At 49.3% G+C, this 22,734-nt stretch overlaps 1 protein-coding gene across 4 annotated transcripts in view; it reads left to right on the top strand.

The window, feature by feature from the left end:
• The window catches only part of Eip74EF (Ecdysone-induced protein E74), a 183,786-nt gene that overhangs the window by 147,565 nt on the left and 13,487 nt on the right, over nucleotides 1-22,734 (top strand). For 3 of the 4 annotated variants that reach the window (XM_017909798.1, XM_017909786.1, XM_017909793.1), the window contains exons 5-7: nucleotides 2,544-2,801; nucleotides 4,509-4,676; nucleotides 5,548-5,787. In XM_017909798.1, the coding sequence (XP_017765287.1) occupies nucleotides 2,544-2,801; nucleotides 4,509-4,676; nucleotides 5,548-5,787 (666 nt within the window). The remainder of the gene's footprint in view (nucleotides 1-2,543; nucleotides 2,802-4,508; nucleotides 4,677-5,547; nucleotides 5,788-22,734) is intronic. The other variant, XM_017909806.1, reaches the window with a different exon arrangement.

Genomic DNA, 22,734 nt, shown 5'->3' with positions numbered 1-22,734 from the left:
AACTTCGCCTTGGCGTCATCGAAATCCAGACAAATCTACACCTACACAGAGATCGGTCTGATTCCACGTTTGATCCTTCAAAACATAAATCCAGAACCCGAAATACAAACCACTTCCTTCATAACCTATACTCGAAGAAAACCCAATGAAATTCCGCATCGAAATGGTGGAAATCCAAAGTTCAGATTTACTCTTCCAAAGAAGATCGATCCTCTTCGACGTAATCGAAACTCGTTAGAAACGGTTCGCCATTCTCGCGCCTCTCGCGTGGCCGATCAGGTAGAACCAGTAAAAGTAAACGGTCGCGAGCTTTCTCCGGTTTGCAGGTCGGTAAAAGCTCGTCTATCCAATTTCGCGGGAATCTCTCGTCGCCTGGCGATCGAACGCGAGGTCGTGGGGTTTTCGAGGGGCCGGCTCTTTGCATCCGATATCGCGTAGAACCGGATATTCCATCTTACGTCACACGTATGCTGACCCATCGCGGAGTGGTTGAGAACTGAGAATCGGCAGCGACTCCATTTTTCTCAGAGTTAAGAATTCGTTCGAGAATTCCGTCGAGAGTTTCGAGAATTCTATCGAGAATTCCGCCGCGAGTTCCTTCGAGAATTCCGTCGAGAGTTCAATCGAGAGTTCTTTCGAGAATTCCGTCGAGAGTTCCATCGAGAGTTCCATCAAGAGTTCTTTCGAGAATTCCGTCATGAGTTCCATCGAGAATTCCGTCGAGAGTTCCTTCGAGAATTCCGACGAGAGTTCCATCGAGAGTTCCATCAAGAGTTCTTTCGAGAATTCCGTCATGAGTTCCATCGAGAATTCCGTCGAGAGTTCCTTCGAGAATTCCGACGAGAGTTCCATCGAGAGTTCCATCAAGAGTTCTTTCGAGAATTCCGTCATGAGTTCCATCGAGAATTCCGTCGAGAGTTCCTTCGAGAATTCCGACGAGAGTTCCATCAAGAGTTCCATCGAGAGTTCTTTCGAGAATTCCGTCGTGAGTTCCATCGAGAATTCCGTCGAGAGTTCCGTCGAGAGTTCCGTCGATAGTTCCTTCGAGAATTCCGTCGAGAGTTCAATCGAGAGTTCTTTCGAGAATTCCGTCGAGAGTTCCATCGAGAATTTCGTCGAGAGTTCCATCGAGAGTTCCGTCGAGAGTTCCATCGAGAATTCCGTCGAGAGTTCCATCGAGAGTTCTTTCGAGAATTCCGTCGTGAGTTCCATCGAGAATTCCGTTGAGAATTCCGTCGAGAGTTCCATCGAGAATTTCGTCAAGAGTTCCGTTGAGAGTTCCTTCGAGAATTCCGTCGTGAGTACCATCGAGAGGTCCTTCGAGAGTTCCGTCGAGAGTTCTATTGAGAATTCCGTCGAAAGTTCAATCGAGAATTCCATCGAGAGTTCCTTCGGGAATTCCATCGAGAGTTCCTTCGGGAATTCCATGGAGAGTTCCTTCGGGAATTCCATCGAGACTTCCTCACCTTCCTCGAATTTTCGGAAGAAACGTACCCCCGATTAATTTCGTTTCGCGTCCACGCAAACTGCGATCTACTCGATCGTAATTATCGATTCGATTCACGGATCCGTCCGTGACGTCGGGAGATCCATTTATCGAGGATCGACGGCAGCCTCGGCTTCCGGTTCTGACGCGCGACGAACAATACGCGTCCTCTTTCGTCGAAGAATTCGCGAGTCTCCAGCAAGGGTACGGAGCGTTTTACAAGACCCGCGAGAGATCGGAGGAGAGCAAAGACGACGGGCGTGTATGGTTCCTCTCGAATTGCGTGGCCGTGGTTTCGTCATCGAATTTTTCGTCGGGCATGCAGACTCGTCTGGAGCGCAAATATCGCGAAGCGGGCTGGATTGCGCAACCGCCTGGCCCCTCGGAGCGTTTAACCGTGTGGGCGCCGAAAAGCAAACGCGATAAAAAGCGGTCGACACACTTCTCTCCGGTCGCGTGGTGCGGTGATTCCCCTGGCCCGCGAGAGGAGCAGCCGATAATGGCCGGTTACGGAGGCAGCGGCGAGAGGGAAGCAAGATCGAGAGTGGCGCTGGAAGAAAGCGCGATTCGTCGCGATTCGCCGCGACTCGCGACGGCGACGGCGGCATCCAGCGATCGGCCGCTCGAGCCGATTTTCCACGCCGATTTTTCCCCGGCCGCTGCCTCGAGAAATTGCTTAATGAAGCCGCGAGGTTGGCACTGCCTGAAAGGAAGGTAGAAACGTTGCAGTGGGTCAAGGAGAGACACCGGCTTTCACTTCCTCTCCGCAGCGCCGCGCTATACCCCTCGAGAACACCTCCCATGCCTCTCTTTTTTTTTTCCATCGTGCTTCCTCAGCCTTCCTGGGCTACCGTTAGCGAGCCATCGCCATTTTTCTCTAACGGCACGCGTAATCGAAATTTTCGCTGGAAATACCGTGCAATACCGCTGCACGCGTTGTATGTACCACTATCGACGATAATCGACGACGAGGTTCCAAGACGAAGGGAGACGAAGCTGAAATTAAAGAGAGAGGAAAAGGGAGAAGCTAACGTTTGCCGTATTCGTGTGATTTCAGTGGACACCAGGGAGGTTCAGCCACACGATGCGAACGAGAAGGAACAACTGGGCCTGGCGAGCGTGAAAGCGGAACCAGGATCGACCGGTACGACGACGACCACCACGGGCACTCGTCTGCTGCACGGTATTCTCTCGCAGCATCCCCAGCAGCACGGATTAGGGGTGCAAAACGGATACGGCCGCCACTTGGCCGGCCACGCTCAGATGGGCCAACCGTCCTACACCACTGCCACGATCGCCACCACCAGTACACCAGGTGAGTAGTCTGGCCGTGCTGTGCCACGCTTTCGTCACAAAGATGGAAGCTTCGAGTCGCGATCGCGATAGAAAACGGCGGAGAAAGCAACGGAAACGATCGCTCCGTTTCACTGGCGCGCGCGCGCGAGCAAGCGAGATCGCGGACGCGGCGTGAAGCCGGCTTTTCGCGCGCGCGGCTGGTAAAACGGAGCAGGCGCGCATCGATTTTTCATCGCGGCGGCTCTGCTCGGCCAATAATAATATTTACAAAGCAATATCGACGGCTGGCTGGTAAACAGCCGACAGGAAATCACTTCCGGCGTGGCTCCGCCGCGCCACGCCGCGCCGCGCGTTTGACTTTCCTCTCTCGCCACGCTTTTCATGGGCACGCCAGGTAAAGCGTTCCGCGCGCTCCCATTGGCCGTTTCTCGGCTGGCTCGTCCGCTCCACCAGCGATTCCCCGCCGCTGACATTAATCGTTAGAGACTACGAGGTGGCAATAAAAAGGCGAAAATTCCTGTTTAGCCGTCGCGCAGACCGGCAATATCGATTTCTCCGCTTCCCGTGTCCCACCGACCAGCACGGATTTCACCGTGGAAGAAATACCCCGAAAACGAGCATCTCGAGAGGTCCGCGCCGATTTTTCGCCCTCCTCTACTGCTTCCTCCGTTGGCCGGTCTGTCGGTTTTCGGGCTGAGATAAACGGTCGGCGAGGATGAAATCGGGGAGCATAGCCGGGTGTCGTCCCCCTCGGAGGAGAGCAGAGGCGAGAAAGAAATAAAAGATCGGGGAGCACGTAACGGCGTCTCGCGTAAATTATCCAGCCCCGCACGTGATTCGGCGTTTTGCAAAGTATCGTTGCGTAAGCCGGCCACGGGTGTACTCGCGACGCGTTCACCGGCGATCCGGTTCAGAAGTACCCGGCCGGGCCGGTCGATTACCGAAATAATCGCTCGTTACGGAGACCGAGCAACCACGCGATGTAACGCGTCTGTGCCGGTACCCGCGAGCTTATACAATGCCGCGCCACGACGCTGACGACGCCGGAGACCGGAGGGAACCGGTGGGAGGCGGCGGTGGCGTGGAAGGAAGCAAAAGGAGACGGAGAGACGGATAACTCGTGCAACGGACAGGACCTTTTAGGACTGGTTTCCAATCGTTTGCTTTCTCTGTCCGTTTCTCGGTCTGCACGGGCAGCAGCGGAGCACAGGCAGAGGCAGAGGGAGAGGGAGAGAAAGAGACCGTGGGAAGCACGAGCGATATGCATACCCAATGACCGGATGACCTTCGCCCGTTGCATAAAGATGCCTTTAATTGACGGCGCACGCGAAAACACGTTCGGCGGTGCAGCTCGATAAACCGACGCGAGCAGTCCTTTGCTCCGCTTTGGACCACCTCGGAGACTTCAATTCGTCGACGGGGACGCGATGCGCGATGAAACCGTGCGGAAGGAACGCCGTCCGCGAGCTTGCGCCAGACTCCGGCCAGATGGCGCCTCCGAGTTCGTTGCGCGACCCGCGCCATACGCCGCGCGAAAATCGCCCGCACCGCGTTCGATGACTCCGACGACCCGGTCGATTTCGCGATCGTGTCGAGCAGCGTGTACGGCTGTTGAGAAGGAAAGCGCGCGAGACGTTGCGAAATCGCCGGGTCCTGTCGAGGTCAGTCACCTGGACGCGATTACCAAACGAAACTCGTGCATTTCTGTTCCATTGCATGCAAACAGGAAGCGGATCACTGCCAGCCAGCCCCGCGGACAGCGGAGTCAGCGACGTCGAGTCCAGCACGTCCTCGGGCGGTAACGAGGACGCGAATCTCTTACTGAAAGCCAGGCTCAACCCTAACTCGTCCCTTCAGCCAAGTCTAGCGTCCCATCATTCTCACTTGTCGTCAGGTAAGCGTTACGTTATTTCACGTCCAATTACGAGCTGGCCAAAGCCAGCCTCGGCCATTCTTTTTTTATTTCGCTTTAAATCGGTCTAGACCAATGCCCCAGACGACACCGAGACGACGTCGGTGATAATTCACGAGGTTGACAGACCGATCGTCCCAATTCCCACACTTGAAATCATTCGCGCTCTTTAATTCCGCTCCGTCGATCATTTTTGAACGCTAAAGCGCGTTTCCACCGTTCCTCTGCGAGAAGAGACATGGCAGGATGACACTAGACCGTCTGATTGCTCCTACTCCATATTTAGCACCGGAATATGCTAATACGGTAGAAGTACCAAAACTCGAACGATCAACACTGGTCCCCTGTCTTTGCTACTGCTTTATCACGCTGGCTAACCTACCGTCGAGTTCCTCGAGCTGTTCTATCTTTGACCAGTAATAGATACTCGTCTCTATCTCGAAGTACCAAAGTTAACGCTTTCTAGCTTCATTTTCGATCCTAATTATCGAATGCGATCGCGTTTGTCGCGTAATTTTGGACAACGATGACAGTTGGATAGCCACAATTGCGCTCTTTCTTTACCACCGTTCTTTATCATCTTTATCGCGTTGTCTGACTCACCTAGATTTAGCATATCTCGTCCTATTTCTTGTACCGTACGCAATTGCCTTCAAACGATTAGGCGGTAGCCCAAATCGAAGGATGAGAATTCGCGTACCGATCGTTGACCGATCTTTGCCCTGTCTGTCAGTCTTCTTCTCGCCAACGAACGGCGGGTTTCGCGAGGAAAAGCTGTGTTTTTAAAGTTAGAGACGGAAAGATGCGTAGACGAGCGGTTTCTTATCGAATATCTTTATCGACTGTCCGACAGCAGCGCTTGGCAGGTCAGCCTGTCACAGTCCTGGCGTTTATCCGTCGACGGCGAGCTTTCTGCCGCCCTCCTATCATCCTCATCAGCATCATCCCTCCCAGTACCATCCGCACAGAGGGAGCTCGCCTCACCATCAACACGGCAACCACGCGATGGGCCCGACAATGGGACCGCCCCACCATCATCACCACCATCAAACGCAGAGTCTGCAGCACTTGCATTATCGTCAGCCTCCTACACGTAAGTTCGTTGTTTTATCTTTCTCTCCCACGTTTCTCTTCTCTCTCTCTCTCTCTCCCTCTTTTCTTCTCTCTACCCTTCTCGCTCTTCGTCGTCCTGCAATCTCGCGTTTCCCGCGAGAAACGAAGGACGGCGCCGCGGCGGTGTCCAACGTTCACAGAGGTCACATTGGGTCAGCAAAGTCCTCTATTTCGGAATTGCAAATGCCTCGAACATCGCGGCGCAGTTGCAACATTTCGAGGGATATTGAAATTTCAAATTTCATTTGGAATTCTGCGAAAATATCGCAGTCGCTGGTTCGAGGCCGTTTGCTGCACCGCGATTCAAACAGCGATATACTTTTCCCCCCTTTCTTTCATTCTTTCTCTCTTTCTCTCTTTCTTTCCCTCTTTTCCTCCGTTTTTCTGCTCGGGGGGACGTGGTGAAGGGACGTCGGGACGCGAGGCGTTCCTCCGACCCCGTTTCCACGAGTCTGACGGTACCAGACGATCCCGACACGGCGGATTCGATCGAAGCCGACCAATAAATCAGTAATTTCAGCATCTCGCGGCGATATCCAGAGAGAGATTCGATAGTCGTGACGCAACGACGACACGGCTCGGGTTTATTTCGGCTCGCTGGGTATCGATTATTCCGGACGAGGAAAGAAAGTGTCTCGGCCTCTTAGGTAATTACGCTCCATAAATAATTTCGCTTAAAGCCACCCGTTCCAACGCTCATGCGAACGGAATCATTCCGAACAATCGATCCACCGGCGTTATGGTTTCGAGAACATTCGAGGCTAACTCGTCTTGACCTACCCGCATCGCGCGAATTAGCCGAGGATCCTTATCGCCGAATCCATTTTATCGACTCCTCGCAGGGAATGCGACTGTCGGTCGCCATTCGCATGATCCGGGTCAATGTCTGTCCCCTAGGTGCGAAATTCGAACTAACCCCCGCGAAGATTTCTCTTCGAATTATTCCCAAAAATAGCATCGATTTCCGGTGAGAGAAGCTTCCAGGTAGTGTCCTACATCGGGTCGAAGAGTCGAGATCGTGTGCAGAGTTAGGTTAGACTCGCAGAGGTATTAAAAGCGCACTGTTTCGTGAAATAATACGATTACTTCGGGGTACGAGTTCGAGGTTCGTAGGAAAGGGAAAATGGAATTGAAAATTAATTTGTCCCGGTGATAACATCGGAAAAATTTACCCACGCGAAAGGGGTGACTCGATATTCGATATTTCACGCTCGTCATAGTTATCCGAGACAAACGTTCATTTTATTTAATTTTATTTCATTGTATTTCTCACACGTGTCGTGAAAAATTTTATTATTGTTTCTGTTATCGTACTTAGCGAAAGTGTTTAATGGATTTTCGTTCGACGAATTCCTCGCTCGTGTTTATGGAGTACCGTGTGAGTACCCCGTGGTCTTTCGTCCTGCGCCGTGCAATAGGGAAACTAAAAATATTTCTTCGTCACAAAGGGCTGGAATTATAACGGATGGAACGAAATACAGAGTCCAGATCGACACTGGACCCCGAGGGGTTGGGTTTTATTTAACCCCTTGCTCCCGAAGACTTCTTCGCTAGAGGGAAGCCTCGACCCGAAGCTTCTCAGCCATAAAATCAACGACGATCTTGGCAACTACGTTAAAGCATGCTTCGTGTCTCGTTACGGTATTTTAATTTAAAATTTCACAGGACAACACCTCGAATAGGACAAGATTCGCTTCTCTAATTCCAAAGATTCTCGCGAAATGATAGAAATCGGTGAAAAATCGGTGCATACGCGATTAACCCTCTCACTACTCGAGACCTGACTCTCAGTCGCCATTTGTCTCGATCACACGTGTCGTGAAAAATTTTATTATTGTTTCTGTTATCGTACTTAGCGAAAGTGTTTAATGGATTTTCGTTCGACGAATTCCTCGCTCGTGTTTATGGGGTACCGTGTGAGTACCCCGTAGTCTTTCGTCCTGCGCCGTGCAATAGGGAAACTAAAAATATTTCTTCGTCACAAAGGGCTGGAATTATAACGGATGGAACGAAATACAGAGTCCAGATCGACACTGGACCCCGAGGGGTTGGGTTTTATTTAACCCCTTGCTCCCGAAGACTTCTTCGCTAGAGGGAAGCCTCGACCCGAAGCTTCTCAGCCATAAAATCAACGACGATCTTGGCAACTACGTTAAAGCATGCTTCGTGTCTCGTTACGGTATTTTAATTTAAAATTTCACAGGACAACACCTCGAATAGGACAAGATTCGCTTCTCTAATTCCAAAGATTCTCGCGAAATGATAGAAATCGGTGAAAAATCGGTGCATACGCGATTAACCCTCTCACTACTCGAGACCTGACTCTCAGTCGCCATTTGTCTCGATGCTATAATTTAAATGACGAATAAGGATAAGTACACGTGGAATATCGAAACAGGATAATTCTTTTCTTTGTTTTAAAAATTTGTAAGAGTTTATAGGAGCTTGTAAGAATATAAGGAAAGCTTCGAGCTGCTGTTCTGTACCACGAATAAAGCTTCCAGTGCAAAGGGTTAATCGCGTAAGAACGTAAATACGAATCTGCAGATTTATCAGTGGAATTTAATTAAATTTAAATTTTCTTTCCTAATTGTTGTGATTATGGGTACTAATAGGAAAATAACTAGGTATATGTGCCTGTGATTATGAAAGTGGTTTAAGTCACTTATATTTGCTTCCGAAATATTAAAAGCTTTAAATACGTCATAAATTATAAAATTAATTGCGATAAAGCTGCAAACTCAATATAACGATTCATTTCATCGCTGTTTCGCAGAAAATAAATATATTTTATCGTAATATATATGAATGCTACACGAAATAAATGATAAAGTCGTTCCTCTTAAAGATGACTTAGGCCACTTTCATAATTATAGGCACACATATATATATTCTCTGTTGAAATCTTTTATTTCTCAAGGAAGATATATATTTCTTAAATTATGAAATTAATTGCGATAAAGCTGCAAACTGAATCTAACGATTCATTTCTTCGCTGTTTTCTAGAAAATAAATATATTTTATCGTAATTTAAATGAATGCAACACGAAATAAATGATAAAATCGTTCCTCTTAAATCGATGACTTAGACCATTTTCATAATTATAATATATGTATAGACATATGTATGTACTTATAATAATGATAGTGGTCTAAGCCATCGACTTAAGAGGAACGATTTATATATATGTTATATGTATTCTCTGTTGAAATCTTTTATTTCTCAAGGAAGGTATATATTTCTTAAATTATAAAATTAATTGCGATAAAGTTACAAATTCAATTTAACCATTCGATTCTTCACTGTTTTACAGAAAATAAATATATTTTATCGTAATTTAAATGAATGCAACACGAAATAAGTGATAAAATCGGTCCTCTTAAATCGATGACTTAGACCACTTTCATAATTATAGCCACACACACATATATATATTCTCTGTCAAAATCTTTTATTTCTCAAGAAAGGTATATGTTTCTTATAGTGCTTCTCTCGAAAGACTGTCTGACTCCTCTAAGACACATCTACAGCTGTACCCGACTGCTGAGAGAATGTCAAGAGGGTACACGCGCGTTCTAAACCCCCAATTCTTATCGAATGTTTATATAAACATTCGTTCTAGGGATTCATATCTTCCAAACTATTTACTCGTATCTTATCTCCTAGATTAATTTTTGACTACAATTAACCACTTCCGCTACGATTTAACTTTCGGTTGCCGTGCCGCACTCTACAATATCACATGTGGCAAGGCGTTACATTGATGACCCATCGCGTCTGCGAGCTAACTGTTAGCCGACGTGGCAGACACGTCGTTTTTGTTTCTGCGACAAATGCATATCGACGTGGTATACACGTCGCTGGCGGCTTTGGAACAAAAGCATCTCGACGTGCGTGGCACGTCTTTATAGCGCAAGTGGTTAAACTTATGTTTTCAACACCAATTGATCCCGCGATTCGTCTGTACTATATCGATCTCTAGATCTTTCCGATCTCTGTCCGTCGATAGGTACAGAAAGACAGGGAAACTGAGCAAATGAACGAGCTCGTTTACGCGAAGTGGTTCGAGATACATCGCTGCTATTTCCGACGTGGAAATAGTGAAAATAGCTCGTAACGACGCGCTTCTGTCTACCGATTCGACCAGGTTGCGAATCCCGATGAATACCCTTAATCCGGTCGCAGGTCTGTCGTCGTTCTTGCCACCAACCACCTCACCGTGTTCCGTATATCGAGCGTGCTTTTCCACGAGATCGCCACACGGATTATCTCGATCGAATGCAAGAAAGCTTTTTAAATCGGACTCCGATTCCTGTTTACCACGCGTCAAGGATTTCCTGCCAATCGCTCGCGAGGTTTAGACCATCTCAAGGGGAATTTAAAACGAATTCGGAGAAAATTGGGACCAATTTCGGAGGAATCGGAGACCAACTCGGGGAACTTTAACCACTTGTGCTGGAAAGACGTGCCACGCACGTCGTAATGCTTTTGTACCAGAAGCGTTAATGACGTGCCACGCACGTCGTAATGCTTTTGTCAAAGAATCATCAATGACGTGCCACGCACATCGTAATGCTTTTGTACTAGAAGCGTTAATGACGTGCCACGCACGTCGTAATGCTTTTGTCCCAGAATCGTTAATGACGTGTCACGCACGTCGTAATGCTTTTGTCCCAGAATCGTTATGGACGTGTCACGCACGTCGTAATTCTTTTGTCCCGGAATCGTTAATGACGTGCCATGCACGTCGTAATGCTTTTGTCAAAGAATCATCAATGACGTGCCACGCACGTCGTAATGCTTTTGTCAAAGAATTGCCAATGACGTGCCACGCACGTCGTAATGTTTTTGTACCAGAATCGTTAATGACGTGTCACGCACGTCGTAATGCTTTTGTCCCAGAATAGTTAATGACGTGCCACGCACGTCGTAATGCTTTTGTCCCAAAATCGTTAATGACGTGTCACGCACGTCGTAATGCTTTTGTCCCAAAATCGTGAACAACGTGGTATACACATCGTCAGGCAATTGTCACAGAAACACTGGACCGTTCTGACGCGTCTGTGAATTTCTTGCCAGCATAAGTGGTGAAGCCAATTTGGAATAAATTTCAGGGGAACTCGAGGTGTGGGGGGGATTTAAAGAATATCGAGACGAATTTGAATTTGATCAATTTGGAGGGAAATTTGAGACGGATGAAAGAGAAATTCAGAGTGACTTTGAACTTCAAGCACATTTGAGATAAGTTTAAGACGAATTGGAGGCACATTTAGGCAAGTTTGAAGCGAATTCGAAGTAAACTGGAGGAGAACTCCAACCGAATTTAAAGCGAATTCAAGGCGTATTCCAAGTAAATTGGAGACAAACTTGAGACGGATCAAAGGCAGATCGAGGGAAATTTTTGAGCGAATTCGAAGTAAATTTAAGTCGGAAGATCGAATTTGAAGCAAATTAGAGACAAACTTGCGACGAATCGAAGCCAAATTTTGGACGACTTTGAAGCAAATTCGAGGAAAATTCTAAATGAACTCGAAACGAATTTAAATCGAATTTGAGACGAATTCGAAGCAGATTGGAGACAAATTTGAGAGAAATGGAAGGAAAACCCAGAGCAACTTTGAAGCAGATCGGTGACAAATTCATAGCGACTTTGAAGCGGATTCAAAGTAAATCCTAAGCGAACCCGAAGAAAATTTAGACCGAATTCGAGACGAATTGAACGTGAATCGGAGACAAACGTGGGACGGATCGAAGACAGATTTAGAGCTGCTTTGAAGCCAATTGGAGGTAAATTCGCGCGAGAAAGATGGAACTTGGCGGAAATTGGAGACAACCTGGAAGCAAATCACGAGTTGCACTAGAAATTCCAGCGGTGTCGGAGACAAAGCGAAATTCGGATTGACAGCGAGAAGGGTGCAATTAATAAAAGCGGCGCTCTCGGCCCGCCAGGAATATCGGTCAAGCCAAGCTCGTGCTCAATTTCCACGTAACCACATCGCCGGTGAACGCCAGCTGAACGGCAGCAGGAAGCGTGTCTAGCGAGTCTACTAGTCGGGCCGAGACGAGGGACAGAGACAGCCTCGCGACTTCCTCGTGGCAGGTAGATGCAAAGTGAAAGGAGTAGCGAGTCCCCTGCAGCAGGCTTCGCTCGAGAGGGTGCCTGCAGAGGAAGATGAGGAGGCGGCAGGGGGCGGGAAGAGGCGGAAGATGGCGCGTGCATACGCGGTGTGCTACGCGCCGCGTTCTACCTGTGTCGAGCCTCGTCATCCTCGTCGGCAGAAGTCGCAACCACGCCGACATCAGCCGAGCCATTCGTTCTCTTGACCCACTTGCTTTTCCCTGATTCAACGGCCCAGATTCGCTTCCTGGCCGTCGCGCGCGCCGCGACGCCATCCGCTCCGTCCGTCCACCGATCTCTTCCTCTCTTTTCCTCTCCATTTCTCCCCTTTTCCCCCCCGCTTCCATAGTTTCGCGCCATTTTCTCTTTCTCGCGCGCGTTCCATTTACTCGATTTCCCTTTCGATCTCGCAACTGTGGACTCGAGTCTCGGCGATCATACGAGGATAAGACCGCGATTGACAGGATGTAGAGGTGGTACCTTAAAGGACAAAGGACACGCGAGCGAATTCGCGCAATCACGACCTGTTTTTCGACTTTCCGATGGCGTTGGACGCAAACGACAGCTGATTTCGCCGGGACACACACCTGGCCCCGTGGTGATTTCAGCCGTGCTCGAATTGGATCGCAGCCAAGGTTGCAGCAGCCGCGAGCCCCGCTCGAAAAGAGGCTGCCCCGAGAGTGGAAAGCCCGTCGAGTCGAGCGGCTGCAATTTCGCTCCAGCCGCTTTTGATTATCGATTATACACCGCGGACAGGCCGCCGGAAACTAAGCTGCACGGATTTTTATCGTACGGCTGCTCATTGATCGCTGCCAACCTCCCGCCGCCTCCTCCTCCTCGGTTAACCGACTGCGGTAGCATCGTCTGCGCCGGACTTTCCCTGATTGAAAGTGTTCCCGAAGCGTGGCAACGCGTTTAACCCCGTTTCTCTTCCACGCGTACACCGATTGGAAACTCCTGCTACCAACCTTTTTCCTTTTTCCCCGCTCCGCGTCCGCTCTACGTCCGCTCTACGTTTCCTCCGCGTCCGCTTCGTTCTTTCCATCTGTTCTTCGAGGCTCGAAGCAAAAAGCGATCTTTGAAGCAACGCGAAGGAATCGATCGATGAGGAGGAGCTAGGTAACGGTCGCGATCGAGGGTGCGAAAATCGGCGTGTCTCTGGCGGAAAGGAAGGAAGAAAGATGGAAGAGCATGGCGGCCGCGAGGAAGTCGGGGCCCGGTGACACACCGCGTCAGAGGCACAGGTAGACCCTCTCGAGAGGCAGCCGAGAGGCCGAGTAAAAGTGTGCCGGATTGTATAATCGAACGTGAATAAGCAAAATGTTACGCCATAGCGATTTGGTAACTTTGCGGGGCGCCCCACCAACGGCGGCCGTGTTCCCATTGCGGTGGCCGACCACGGTGGACGCGAACTCGGCCGAGGGAAAATTCAAGCTGGCTCTTAAAGGGCCCCCTTTTGCATATTGGAATCACGGCACCGCGGCTACTCCGTTGCTCGCAGGCCCCGATCGATTTACGAGGATTGCGTTACGCTACGGACACCGGCCGGATCGGTTTTTCCCCACGCGTTTAGAATGCACGGGTCGTATGCTAATTCGTAGGTGGAGCCAGAGCCGTGCTCCCGCGCGCTCGCTTTCTAACGTTTTCGAGGGCAACGTTTGGTCTCCGAGTTACCTGTCGTTCCAGCCAGGTGATCCGATCTCACGACGCCTAAGCGCCGATAGCCGTGATCGAAAATTACGCTCCGGAGGGGGTCAGGCTAATCGTCGCGTCGGTGCAAATATCCAATTGACGACTTATTTATGGATACAGAAATATGAAAAATGCCGAAGCGGGAAAGGAGGGAATATCAACCCTTTGCCCTTCAGTCGCCATTTGATAAAATTTCGAAGATCGGTATTAACACTGGAACTACCGATCTTTAACCTCTTAGGCACTAGGCGCCACTATAGTGGCTTTCGCGGATGTCATATTTCTATACGACGCGCCACTATAGTTAATCATCATGCAATAATAATACAATAATTTAATCATCAAACACTTCATTCCAATGTACTCGTGCAAAGAACAGCATTATCCGTCACACATTGCAGTGCCGTATCATTTACACGTAATTCGCGTTGAACTCTGCCGTACAGAGAAACAGCCCCGCGCAAAATTCAGCCGTGCCTAAGAGGTTAATGGGTACCTAACTATAACGTGCACAGATTATAGTCATTTCAGCGGTACGATGAATATGAGTGAATATATTGGTTACAGTTCTTGCTTAATACGAGTCGATACGAATTTTATTCTTAAAGCAGGTGTATGTGTTCGGTGATCGGAAACAGGAAAATTTTGGGACAAGTCATTTTGACTGAGTTGATAATTCTAGTGTTAATTAATACGTCAAATTTAAGATAATGGTGTGCGAGGTATCGAAATCACAGAATTCTACGTGTCAACGTTCTTTTGTATTATTTCTTATTTACTGCTCAAAAAGTATCGTCAATTTTATAGCAGATAATCTCTTACTCTCCTACTCTTCTTCAGCCAAAAAATCGTCGAGTGCAAAGGATTAACCGTGATACTAATCGCAATAAAACGATAGGTGACTCGTGTTCAACACTGAACCTACCACGAAAAGATGGTCGGTGAGCGAAGACGAGGTAAAACTTTGAGGAAATTGAATAAGGAGAGACATTGACAAATTGATTAGATATATGAGAAAAATTGCGAAGCGGGGGGTTTGTAACCCTTTGACTGCGACAGACTTGGAAACGTACCAACCATTTGCAATGTACAGTAAAAACGGCGAAACTTTTCGTTAGGTGTGCATTTCTAAGCAATTATTAACCCTAGATTTACGGAACCCGTCAGTTTGACGTATGAGTTGCTCCAATTAAACAATGATAACAGATTTAGTTAACTTATATTAAGAATATTAATATAATATATAATTGTTTTTAAATTAAACTAATCGTTAAGAAGAAAGACATGTGATTTCCTTTACCTGTCAATTTGACAGTGCAATTTGAAAGTTTTCGAATTACTTTTTTCGTTACAGAACCATACTTTTCTCGTTATAGAAAAATAGTAATTCGAAGACTTGCTGTCATAGAGTTGACGAAATTTTTAAACTGGTAAATGAGAAATCACATGCAAATTAAGACGTAGAATTATTTTTCTTCGACATTCCACACATCGTTAGGGGATTTTATATTCGATATACTAATTAATCTCGATCTTTAGAATTTGATTAAATGGTGAAGACCATACTTTTCTCGTTGGAGAAAAATAGTAATTCGAAGACTTGCTGTCATAGAGTGGACGAAATTTTTAAACCGGTAAATGAGAAATCATATGCAAATTAAGACGTAGAATTATTTTTCTTCGACATTCCACACATCGTTAGGGGATTTTATATTCGATATACTAATTAATCTCGATCTTTAGAATTTGATTAAATGGTGAAAACCATACTTTTCTCGTTGGAGAAAAATAGTAATTCGAAGACTTGCTGTCATAGAGTGGACGAAATTTTTAAACTGGTAAATGAGAAATCACATGCAAATTAAGACGTAGAATTATTTTTCTTCGACATTCCACACATCGTTAGGGAATTTTATATTCGATATACCAATTAATCTCGATCTTTAGAATTTGATTAAATGGTGAAGATCATACTTTTCTCGTTGGAGAAAAATAGTAATTCGAAGACTTGCTGTCATAGAGTGGACGAAATTTTTAAACTGGTAAATGAGAAATCACATGCAAATTAAGACGTAGAATTATTTTTCTTCGACATTCCACACATCGTTAGGGAATTTTATATTCGATATACCAATTAACGTCGATCTTTAGAATTTGATTAAATGGTGAAGACCATACTTTTCTCGTTAGAGAAAAATAGTAATTCGATGACTTGCTGTCATAGAGTCGACGAAATTTTTAAACTGGTAAATGAGAAATCACATGCAAATTAAGACGTAGAATTATTTCTCTTCGACATTCCACACATCGTTAGAGAATTTTATATTCGATATACCAATTAACTTCAATCTTTAGAATTTGATTAAATGGTGAAGACCATACTTTTCTCGTTGGAGAAAAATAGTAATTCGATGACTTGCTGTCATAGAGTGGACAAAATTTTTAAACTGGTAAATGAGAAATCATATGCAAATTAAGACGTAGAATTATTTCTCTTCGACATTCCACACATCGTTAGGGAATTTTATATTCGATATACTAATTAATCTCGATCTTTAGAATTTGATTAAATGGTGAAGACCATACTTTTCTCGTTGGAGAAAAATAGTAATTCGAAGACTTGCTGTCATAGGGTGGACGAAATTTTTAAACTGGTAAATGAGAAATCACATGCAAATTAAGACGTAGAATTATTTCTCTTCGACATTCCACACATCGTTAGGGAATTTTATATTTGATATACTAATTAATGGTGACTGAGAGTCACCTCTCGAGTGCAAAGGATTAAATACCTCGTTTAGTCAACTCGCAGGCTGTATACTTCTCACCCCTGTCTTTACTACACCATACTAAATTTAATTTTACTAAACCATAGCATCGAAATAAATTCTCGACCAACTGGGTACAACGAAATTGCGCGAGAAATTTTAACAAACTCGTCGAGAAAAGGGTACTTCCTTTTCTCTTTCTTCCTCGAGTTCGTTACAATCTAGCCGGAGGAATATGGACTCGACGAGAACTGAGCGCGTTTTGACACAAGCTGTCGGTTCTTGCCGACTCTTTCACCTGTGTCGCGTGGTCCGTTTTCCTCGAATAAGCGGCATTCTAAAATCCGGATCCGGGCCGGTGCACGGCGCGACCGAGCGTGTGCGAACTTTCGCGCGTTGCCAAGTGGCCCAAAGTTTTTCCGCGATTTTGCCAAACTTACCAGATAGGCATCGGAAATAGCCCGGGAACTCGCGGCAGCCCCGAACCTACCCCAAAAACGAGCAACCCGCGTCGCGGAAGACGCGCGTTTCCCTGCGTCTGCGAGGGAAGGAAACCGATTCCGATTTCGGGGTTCACACGAGCTGTTCCGCGAGTGATGGCAGGTGAAAGTGAGCGAAGAAAGGGGCTCGGCGACGAGCTAACTTCGAGGTAAACCGCGAGAGGAATATAGCAGGCGCCACCGTGCGACCGAGAATAGAACCGCGGCGAAGAATAGGCATCGGCGGGTTATTTTCGAATGGATCATCATCGATCGGCGATTCGAGGGGTCGGGAACGCGTGAAAGACCCTCGAGACACGTCGGGAACGAAAGTTTCGCGCGTCGCGCGCTGGCACACGACGTGGCACACATTTTAACGCTGAGGACGAATCGTCGCAAAGCGTTACAAGGCTCCGGCGAGCCGATTAAATCCCGATTAACCCTTCGCTCGACCGAGAGCATTCCATCTCTCTGCCTTTGAAAATCGAACCGCGCAGATCGAGTAATTCCTCATCATGGCCGACCCGATTTCGCGATCCAGAGGGCGTTGGTTCCGCGCGACCGGAACCAAAGTCGAACCGTCGTTTTCGCTAAGCGAGCACCCAGGTGTCAAGGTGACGTGCGATTTTCGCTCGTCCCACCGTTTCTCGTTTACATATCGGAATTTGTAAATATTAATCGGCACCGGTTAACCGGATCGACCGCGATTCCATTAGCATTTCAACTCGACCGAGCAAGGCCCCGCGTCCTCGTTCGATCCCGTTCTTTTCCCTTGTTATTACGCCTGCCATTCCTCTCGAACCGTCCGACCCGGCATTTCGAAAACAGCCGCCAGTGATTTCAAACTTATTTCTGGTGCGGTGCGACGCGCGTAACACGCTCGACCGCCGGTTTCCCCGAACCGGTCGTGCGACTCGGCGCGCGGAATTCCTCGCGCCGGTGCGCCGCGGATCGCTCGGGGGCCGCGTCGGCGGTGAAAAATGCAGCGAATACGGGCGCGGGCGCGCGAGGGTCGGCCGCGGAGCGGTTCGAGGATGTCCTGGTTGCCCTAGATCAAGTACTCGACCGGGTATTTTTAAAAAGATCGCCAGACGCGAGCACCGGCGACGTAATCCGGCGGCACGGAGCGGGCAGGGAAAAGAAAGAAGGTGCGTGGAAGGAGAGCGCGAGTAGAGGCGGACTGGGCACGGTTTGTGAGGTGGTATCGGGGAAATCGAAGAAAAAATAGAACGCACGGCGAGAGGCTACGCGATCGACGTGGAATAACAAGCAGTCGCGCGACTCGCCGAGAAAAACACCGATGTCGAAAAAATATCCGCGATTCGCGCTTTAGCTTCTCCTTGACGCTCGTTTTGTTACCGAATCTCCGTTCAGCTTGTTTTCTTCGCCGGCCTGGAGGGGCCAGCGCGGAGGGTAAAGATAGATGGACAGGTGTTGGTCGGTGACGCGGGTCGACCATAGCCTTAGCGTGGTTTATCGTCATCGTGACACGGGGCAATTTGCCGCTGGGCCCGGCAGGTCCGTGTCGTCCGAGAGCGGACCAACTCGGACGAGCGGAGCGGGCCCCGCTGTCTCGCGATTAAGACGCGACGCTGGAACGACGTCGTTTTGCACACGGAGCCGATGTAAACGAAGCCACTTACTACACAGCTGCTCGTTATCAGCCGCTAGAAACCGGTCTAGCACATCGAGATACCTCTCAGCCCGCGAGAGGAACGATCCGCGAGATCGGGATCTGGTTCGATAGAATCTGGCGCGCCGATCTATTCTGCGAACGAGTAGTAGCGATCGTATCGGTAGGCGTGTGGAGCAAAGTCTGGAGTATCGGTGGCTATATTTCGGTTGCTATAAATTATCACGGACACGCTCGGATCGGAAGGAGAATCCGTGGATGGAGAGGGGCGGAGAGGAAGAAAAAGAGAGAGAGTGAGAGAGAGATGGGAAAAAGAATCGCGAAGAAGAAAAAGACGAGGACGATCGAGAAAAGGAAAAAAAGAAGAAGAAGAAGAAGAAGGCGACGTAGAGGAGCGTTGAAAGGGTCGTGTTCGCGAAGAAGAAAAAGACGAGGACGATCGAGAAAAGGAAAAAAAGAAGAAGAAGAAGAAGAAGAAGAAGGCGACGTAGAGGAGCGTTGAAAGGGTCGTACGTGTCGTTACGTAACGCCTCGCATAGCAGCGAATAGCAGCGAGTAAAAATAAAGGAACGAAACACGATGCAGAGTGGATTCTGAGCATAGACTGGGTCTAGGTCTAGGTCGACTAGGCGGGGCGAGTATAGTTATATACGCGTACGCTGTCGTCCGTACGGTACTCGGTTTCCTCGCGCAGGTCGATCCTCCTCGCTCGGCAGCCTCGCGTCAGATCGCCATTACTCGCCGAGCATTTCTTCCCGCGAACATTCCCGATCGCGTGTCACTCGAGGCGATGTAAATGCTTGGGGGATTATTCGGACAACGTTGCTCGCCTGTACGACTTTTAATCGCGTTCCGGCGCGAAATCGGCGGTACGTCGGCGCGCGACCCCGAGCGGAGAGCAACGGTGTCCGCGCAGCTCGCGCTCCGCGGTTAACACGCGCGACCAGGCGATACGGTAACTAAACGAATTCCAGCGGGGAATTAACATAAAGCTAGCGCCAAAGTTATCGCGTCGTAAACCCGTTGTCCGGTTTATCGCGGTAACTCGAACGCGAAAGTGCGCGGCAGCATTTCCTTAACTAGCCCCGCTCACCTGGTTTCTGAGCGCGCGAAGAGAGGAAAAGTGCGAAGCACGGCCGAGAGAGCAGCACCGGCGCGCGCGAGCAGGTGCAACAAAGGCGGCGAGCAAAAACAAAAGGAGCGAAACGCGCGCCGCGGCTGTGAGGCTAGGCTAGGTCTAGGTGTAGGTCTAGGTCGACTAGGAAGGGGTGCGCCGGTCTACTTCCTGGCCTAGTAGCGGGGAATCGCCTTTTCCGTCGACATAGCGCGCCATGCGCTGCCTCCTCGCTGCCACGAAACTCGATATTTCCGTGAAAGATAACACTGGCCTGTGCGTGTGCCTTATTTAAAATAGAATATCGCGAAAATTCCTTTCGTCTGATGAGCCGGCGAGTAGCCGCGAACTGTCTATCGAGGCGGACGTCGAGGACCGTTAAACGATCGTTCGTTAATTGCTTGATAAAACAAGTCTGCCGCCGTCGCCATCGCTGCTGCCGCTGCGAAACTTTCCTCGTGCAGCAGTCCTCGATTATCGAGACGACAACAACAAGCAGGAGGAAGAAAAAACGACGCGGAAAGCGAAAGTGTTAAAACGTAAAGTGCATTCACACCGGTCGCACGTGACGGTTCAGCCTGCTATCGGTTGCTGATTAATGTCTTCTTCGCGCTCCGGGAACGTAAACGGTGTCGGATTTTATAGTAGGCCAAGAGATACCGGAGGGTCTAGAAAACCGCCATGAAAGCAGGAAACAACGTTTCGTCGCGAATTCGACACGATTTTCAAAGGAGCAATCGACACCGCGTGTAGCGTTACATCGACGAGTTGAGCACGTTCGCGTCTTCTTTCGTTCCAGAAGTTACAATCCGATCTTCCCTCCTTTCGTTTGTCCCGTCCCGTCGCGAGTTTCCGCGATGCGCGATCGAACGCGACGCGAGAGCTTCGTTACGGATTCGTCGGCCCGGCGATATGTGCATAGTCGCTTTAAATAGCGAGCCGCGTTGAATATTCACGCGTTTGCTTGAACTTCGGCATTCGTCGCTCGAAGAAGTAAGGTTACCGAGCTAACATCGTTATTTGAAACGTGAAGGAGTTTCCGAATATCGGAAGCGGGAAGAGAGGGACGCGCGAAATCGCGTGGAACTCGCGGACGTTTAAAAAACGTAACGCGCGGCGAGCCCGTTTCACTTTCGACGGTGCGCGCGCACGTCGGGCATGCGCGCGCATCCGTGTCACGGAACAAGGCAGACGACACCGGAAAAAGTATTCGCCGACGGCGTGACCGGGAGGATCGAAAGCCAGTCTCGCGGTTACCGGGATATACGTGTCCGAAAACTCAGCGTGTCACCCGGTAAACGCAGGACGGTTCCCGCCTCTGAATACGAAAAAAGGCGCGGCGGTGCGTGAGCGCGAGCGCGCACGCGTGCACCATTGCCTCGGTGAATTCGTAAATGGCCGCGTCCGGAAGTGGCGCGATATTTTGCGCGTCGATTTTCGGTCCGCTGCCCCCCTGCTGGTAGGCAAGGAAGAAGACGAAGAATCGGCGGAGAAGAAAAAAGTAAACGGGATGGAATGGGGCAACGGGGCGAAGCGGGGGACAGCGGGGGGAACCGTGGCGAAGCGGCAGAGGCGCTGAGGGGCGGGGTACGGGGTTGGGGGAAAGGATATAGGGACGGAGGAAAAGAAAGACGAGAGAAAGAAGGAGAAGGAAACGAGACACGGGTTTTACAGATAGGCCGAGGCAGAGGCAGAGGCAGAGGCTGGCAGCCGGGCGAACAGGCAGCCGGCCAGCCAGCCAGCCAAGCCTCGCAGTGAGCGTCCTTCCTGGGTCTCTGCCCCTACCGACGTATGTATTGTAGTATTGTATATTTGCAGTGTACATATTATCAGAGCGAGTTCCTCCGTGTGTGCACTTGTCGGTGTCCGCGACCGTGTAGGTGCGGTGTGTAGCGCGGGTTCACGCGCGCACACACACGCTCGTAGACGCGCACGTGCGCGTAGTAGGCATACACACGGACACTCGGACGAGGTTGTTGCACGTGTGTAGAGCGCCGCCGCCGCCGCCGCCGCCGCCGCCGGCAAAAATGCATAGCGCTGTTGCACCAGACGGTTCTCAACCGGACAGACTTCTCTCTCTTTTTCTTCGTCTCCTCTCGCTTTTTCTCCCTGTCCCGCTGCCGTCCCGCGTGTAAAAGTCATCGCTGGCTGATCCGGCTTATCGGCGAGACGGTGAGCCGAATCGATTAACCGAAGGGAACTGTTCCCCGCGAGCTCTCTCGACCGGCAAATCCGCGGGGAAAATATTTGCGATGCGCCGATGATGTTGCCACGATAAAATTAATCGGAGCAAAGGATGAGACAAGCGAGGCAGGGGGAGCTTTGTGAGCGGCGAATAAACGATGGCTCTTCAAGGCCTCGTACCCTCCCCTTGCCTCTATACTACCGGTTCGAAGACCACTATCGCGCCACGTCCGATTTGCTCGTCTTAACCTTTCGCCCGGTTCACCGTGTCTCGCGGATATTTTCCACCTCTTCCGACATCGATTACCGTGGAATTCGAACGCGATGGTGAACGATTCTCCGTCGATTCTTCGTCTTCCTTTGAAAATGGCGCGCGTTCCCGTGGACGAGACACCGCGCCGCTCTCTTTTTTCTCTCTTTCGCGTGCGCGCGCGCGCGCCACGTTCATTGCCTTATCGGCGACAATCGAAAAGACGATAAGAAAAACCCCGATCGAGATTCGGTAGCGATAGTTTCGCGTTAATCGTTATCTCGGTACATTCGCGGGCAGCGCGCTCGAAAATATCGATCTTTTTCCTCGAGCGTTCGATAATTGCGCGTTAATCGTTTCCGCGAACCTGGCGCTCTCGTAACGCTAATTGTCGGCGAAAACATTTTCACCGCCGGCGTTCCTTCCGCGTGCAAATATTTTTCGTCTCGATCGCCTGTCGAATTTCCGCCGGCGTTCCTCGGAATCGCGGGTATACGCACGCGTAGGATACCAACGGGCAGTCCGTCGCATACATAGTCCGTCATGAGGATCACTTTCCTTATTCCTATTATACTAGCTCACGCACGCCCTCACATGCGCGCGCGGAACACGCGCACGGAGACGGCGATGCACATGCATACGCCAGCCTCCATCGAGGAAAGAGGAAGAAGGGCGATCGGCGCGGAAG

Source organism: Eufriesea mexicana, unplaced genomic scaffold, assembly GCF_001483705.2.
Source record: "Eufriesea mexicana isolate 0111107269 unplaced genomic scaffold, ASM148370v2 scaffold58, whole genome shotgun sequence".
Classification (NCBI taxonomy): domain Eukaryota; kingdom Metazoa; phylum Arthropoda; class Insecta; order Hymenoptera; family Apidae; genus Eufriesea; species Eufriesea mexicana.
The sequence above is the reverse complement of the archived record's forward strand: the minus strand, read 5'-3'. Positions and strand labels throughout refer to the sequence as shown.